This window comes from Procambarus clarkii, unplaced genomic scaffold (genome assembly GCF_040958095.1).
Source record: "Procambarus clarkii isolate CNS0578487 unplaced genomic scaffold, FALCON_Pclarkii_2.0 HiC_scaffold_234, whole genome shotgun sequence".
NCBI lineage: Eukaryota > Metazoa > Arthropoda > Malacostraca > Decapoda > Cambaridae > Procambarus > Procambarus clarkii.
Window position 1 is genome coordinate 368,774 of NW_027189267.1, and position 5,805 is coordinate 374,578.

The 5,805-nt window shown below is 43.8% G+C and overlaps 1 protein-coding gene across 1 annotated transcript; it reads right to left on the reverse strand.

Annotated features, from left to right (window-relative positions):
• Window positions 1-5,026: 5,026 nt before the first annotated feature.
• Window positions 5,027-5,434, reverse strand: LOC138361184 (sericin-1-like). Its single transcript, XM_069320620.1, has one exon. It carries the CDS (start codon window positions 5,432-5,434, stop codon window positions 5,027-5,029), a length of 408 nt encoding a protein of 135 aa, XP_069176721.1.
• Window positions 5,435-5,805: the final 371 nt, after the last annotated feature.

The following is a 5,805-nucleotide window of genomic DNA, read 5'->3' on the forward strand; positions in this document are numbered from 1 at the left end:
GAAGATGCTGCACGTGATGCTCGTGTCATGGAGTGCAGTGCCAATAACGGTTCTGCCACTGTTACTAACAGTGATGAGGTACGTAAGGTTCAGGGAGGACACCGTGATCAAAGAAGATATCATGGCAAACCTAACAGTAAATTTAGCCGAGAACCACGTCACAACTGGGGTCAAGGAACAAGGCTCAAGCAGTCACAACGACCCACATCAGAGGGTGTCAACAATAAATGTTACAATTGTGAGGAGACTACCCAACCAAGAAATGTTTGTCCTGCTCAAGGTAAGAAGTGCTATGAGTGTGGAAAACTAGGTCATTTTGGTGCTATGTGTCGTTCCGCACTAAAGAAACCACAGTCAATGAATAAAAGCACTGTACGAGGATCAGGTCATAGGGGTCGAGGTGGTAAACACAATATTGCACCTCAAATCAAGAATGTTAACAATGTACAAGACAACATTTCATTACAACCAGTCTCAGATGACAGTGAATGTGATTATACTTATGGAGTACAAGCAATCACAGAATGGAATGATCTTCCAAACAACCCAGAGACATGTGTATACATTGCTGGTATTTGTCTCAAGGTTCTCATTGACACTGGATCAAACATTGACACCATTGCTGAGTGCCACTATGAGAAATTTAAAAAACAGTTCCCAAAGCTTGAGAACTATAATGGCAAAGCCACTGCCTATGCTTCAAAGGTAGCCTTGCCAGTGATTGGAACTTTCACTGCAGAGATTAAGTCAAAGAATGCAATGCTCATTACTACATTCCATGTTGTTAGGAATGCAAAGGAGTCTTTACTCAGTTACAAGACTTCAACCAAATTGGGGCTACTTCAGCTTTCTAATGCTGTAGCAGTGGAATCTGCAAACAATGTTGATGGTATTGTTGCTGAATTTTCTGATCGATTTAAATCCATAGGTTGTTATACTGATAGCAAAGTACATCTGCATATCAACCCAGATGTAATTCCAGTTGCCCAACCACATCGCCGACAACCATTCCATACTCGCAAGAAAGTTGATGCCGAACTGGATAGGCTGATGGAACTAGATATCATTGAACCAGTAACAGGCCCAACACCATGGGTAAGCCCAATTGTCACTCCACCAAAGCCGAAGAATCCAGATGAGATACGCATTTGTGTGGACATGCGTGTTCCCAACAAGGCAATAATGCGTGAACGCCATCCTACACCGACTGTAGATGATATGATCTACCGCTTGAATGGTGCAACTGTATTCAGCAAGTTAGATTTAAACAAGGGCTATCATCAGCTTGAACTTGATGAGGAGAGTCGATTCATCACAACGTTTACGACACATCGAGGTCTGTATAGGTACAAGCGCCTGAGTTTTGGTATCAACAGTGCTGCCGAGGTATTCCAGCACATCATCAGCCAGGTATTGCAAGACATACCTAATGCTGACAACATGTCTGATGACATCATTGTTTATGGCCGTACCCAAGCTGAACACGACAAAGCTCTTCGTGCAACATTGCAACGCTTACGAGAAAAGAATCTGACGTTAAGCCGAGCAAAGTGTGAGTTCAATCAACATAAAATTGAATTCTTTGGACATGTACTTAGTGACAAAGGTCTGTCTCCAGATCCTAAGAAAGTTGCAGATATCAAGAATGCTGCACCTCCTTCAACGTCCACTGAAGTACATAGTTTTCTGGGAATGGCAAACTACTGTTCTCGCTTCATTCCAGATTGCTACCATTACGACGCCTCTACGTGAGCTCCTGAAGAAAAATGCATCATGGTACTGGAGCGATATCGAGCAAAATGCATTTGATGCTGTGAAAGATGCACTAGTAGAGAATGCGACTGCTGCATACTTTGATCCATCAATGGACACTGAGTTAACGGTGGATGCTAGTCCTGTTGGTTTAGGTGCTGTTAGCCCAACACAAACCTGGTCAACCAGATTCCAGAGTAGTAATTGCCTACGCCAGCCGTTCTCTCACAGATGTTGAGCAACGATACAGTCAGACAGAGAAGGAAGCTCTTGCTCTTGTATGGGGCTGTGAACACTTCAATGTGTATCTGCTTGGTGCACCCTTCACCACGATAGTCACTGACCACAAACCGTTGGAGACCATCTTCAATAATCCAAAGTCCAAACCACCAGCTCGCATTGAGAGATGGGCTCTTCGTCTGCAACCATACAACTTTACGGTGAAATACAAGCCGGGTGCAGGCAATCCCGCTGATTACATCAGTCGACATCCTGCCAACAGTTTCACCATCACCAAGCATCAGCAAGTTGCCGAGGAATATGTACACTCTGTAACCTGTGATGCAGTCCCTAAGGCTCTTACTCTTGATGAAATCCGTACTGCAACCCTAGAGGACCCAACTCTGCAAGCAACAGTGGATGCATTGACTAAGAAAAAGTTTCCACGCATCCCACCCTCAGGAGTTGACCAAGATGCATTCAAAGCACTTGAACGCATCCAGACAGAATTAAGTGTTACGCAACAATGCGACACTGTGCTGCGAGGTACTCGTATCGTGATTCCAGCTGTTCTCCAGCAACGTGCTCTGAAGCTTGCACATCAAGGACACCAAGGTCTTGTTAGGACGAAACAGCTGCTACGAGAAAAGGTGTGGTTTCCTGGCATTGATCGTCAAGCAAAGGATATGCATGATGCCTGTGTCCCTTGCCAAGCTGCAGTGGATACTTCAAGACCAACACCTCTACAACCTTCACCACTACCTGCTGCACCATGGACGGAAGTATCAATGGACTTCTGCGGACCACTACCAACTGGAGAGTACTTGATGGTAGTCATTGATGATCACTCACGTTATCCAGAAGTAGAAATCATCAATTCCACATCTGCAAAGGCCGTCATCCCGAAACTTGACAAGATCTTTTCAAACTTTGGCATTCCTGAAGTTGTCAAGACGGACAATGGACCGCCATTCAATGGACAAGACTTTGTCAACTTTGCTGAGCATATTGGATTCAAACACCGCCGTGTGATGCCACTACATCCTCAAGCAAATGGAGAAGTTGAGAGATTCATGCAACCTCTCATGAAAGCGGTACGCTGTGCTCATGCCGAAGGACGATCCTGGAAACAAGCTATGTATGCTTTTCTCAGGAACTACCGTGCAACACCACATGGAACACTGGGCAAGTCGCCTGGCGAACTTTTATTTGGACGTCCTATGAGAATCGCACTACCCGTCATGCCAGCCGAGGTAACGGATAAACGTCTCGCTCAGAAGGATGCACTAGCCAAGGGCAAAATGAAAATTGCTCATGATCAACGTGCAAAGGAACAGTTCATAAGGTTGGTGACACTGTTCTCGTTAAAAAGAAAAAAGAGGGAAAGTTAGATATGCCGTATGATACAAAACCATATAAAGTGATTAGTGTAAAAGGAACTATGGTAACAGCTAGTAATAGAGATCATAGTATAACACGTAATATGGCTTATTTCAAAGTGATTCCAACTAGTGTAGAAAATGATGAAGTGCAAAGTCGTGCAAAAGAAAAAGAAAAAAATAGTTATAACCCGACAAACAATTCATCAAGGGATGTTATTGCATTTAAGGACTCTCGTCCTAAACGTCATGTTAAACGCCCTACACGATTTGATGATTAATTGTGTTCCTATGTAATGAAAAGTATTTACTTATTATGCTAAACTAAATTTAATATTGTTTGAATAATGCAGATATCTCATTCAATATTTTGTAACTTTGTATTACAGTTTCTTTCATGTTTGTTTAACATTGCATATGTATTTTTAACATTGAAATCCTTTGTGGAAAAGATTAAGTTGTTTAAATTCTTTGTGTGCTTAATTAATGTTAAATGTATGCAGTATCTCTTGATATGGTAATAACTTACTTTGTGTCAATAACTTTGCTTTGTGCTACAAGCATGGTAGACATCCTGTATTCATTCTTTTTAAAGAAAAGGAGGGATGTCATGTTCACAGAAAATGGTACCATCCGTTTTCTATGTGCGGCGGCTGGGACGCCAGAGAGAGAGATTGGAGGTAAACAAAGAGCGTACAGGACGCCCGCCAAGCTTGGTAGCTACTAGTCATGTAATCATATTAAGTATTAAAGTCAGTAACCAAGTCATGACTTTACATCAACCCTACAACCAAGACTTCCTCAGTAACACACAAACACCACAGGGGATGAACTCCTCTAGAATATGAGTCATGATAATTGTTTGCATCTAAGATATTTACAATTTGCCCCCGTATCGATCCGGCTCGATGACGTCACTATAAATGAGTAAATAGTCACAACCTCCGTCATTGTCTGGGGGAATGAGGCCACGACCTTGGAGGCTGTTGTAATGTCATCTGTTTTTGCATGATAAATGGTGTATTTGCGACTGCTGTCAAAACCAAGTACATTAGCTACTCTGTGTTTAAATTGAAGGCTGAGAGAATATAACGAACCAGTATCTTCATTGTTAAGAGTTGAAGCTAGTAATACTTGCACTAAGGATTGGTCATAGGTGAGGATTGGTTCTCTTTCTGAGAAGTATATTTTGAAATCACTCCTGAAACTTAGTTTCATGTCGGTGATTATTTGCCGGCTAAGCTCACCCGTGATGAATGTGATGTTTCTGGATAATATGTTGATTTTGGGGAGGAAGGTATAAATTAGGTGTTCTGGGCTTTTAGAAAGAGTTCCTCGTTTAAAAGTAGCATAGACGTCTATGCCAGACTCCCCCTCATCTTTGATGATGGCATTAATTCGCCTGGGTGGGAGTATGTTGACTAAGGCCACTTCATGTTTAATGGAAGGGTTTAAATGTAGTGTTGGGATGGTGTTTGTAAATGCTGAACTTGTGTTGTTGTATATATCTTCTTGGTCGAGACTAGTAAGGTATATGTAATGTTCCTCGGCCATTGTTCACTTATGTACTGATTGGGGGGGGGGCAATAAAACATCATTACTTATATTTTACTTTATTAATCTACAAAGGAAATATTAGTTTTTTAAAGAACTACAACAGGGGAATTATTCCCTCATCAAATTACATATAAAGAACAGCAGCTGTTGCTGCTGCTGTCGCCGCTGCTGCGGCTGCCGCCGCAGCAGGAGCAGTTGGTACCGCTGACACAACTGCCACCGTTGATGGTACTGCTGCTGCGTCTGCCACCGCTGGAGCCACTGTAGTTGGTGGTACTGCTGCCGCTGCCGCCACCGGTGCTGGAGCTGTTGGTACTACTGACACCAGTGCCACAGTTGTTGGTGCTGCTTCTGCTGCTGCTACCGCTGTCACCACCGCTGGAGCTGCTGTAGATGGTGGTACTGCTGCTGCTGTTACTGTCGGTGGTGGTGCTGCCACCTCTTCTTTTCTGGGGGATGGTTACAGCTTTTGTTGTTTTTTCGGGGGGGGGGGGAGGATAACAGGAATATTTCCCGTGACTCTCCATCGAGGATGGTGTCAATTCGATGATTTGTGTGGGTGTCGAAGTCGATAGTGGTTTCGATCCGTCGTTTGGCTGTGGTAGATGTTGTGGATGGAGGTGGAGCGGTGGTGGAGGTGGAGCTGGATGAGTACTCTTGTAGATGTGTCTTCTTCCTGGGGGTAGGTGGTGGTGGCGCTGGTGGTGTAGAACAAGAAGAGCTTCCTGGGGTGGTGGCTCCCTCCCCCACCACTGCTTCTAGGGTGATAGTTTTACTATCACCCTCTCCTCTGGGATCATCAATCGGGAGGGGTACCATTGATGGGGTAACAGCAGTGGGACGTTTGAGGATTACCAGCTCCTTGTTATGCTTGCTCAGCTCGTGATGAAGAGAGATC

Bases quoted from the DNA above. Each gene is read 5' to 3' on its own strand.
- LOC138361184 (XM_069320620.1), bottom strand. From the start codon at position 5,434: ATGGAGAGTCACGGGAAATATTCCTGTTATCCTCCCCCCCCCCCCGAA.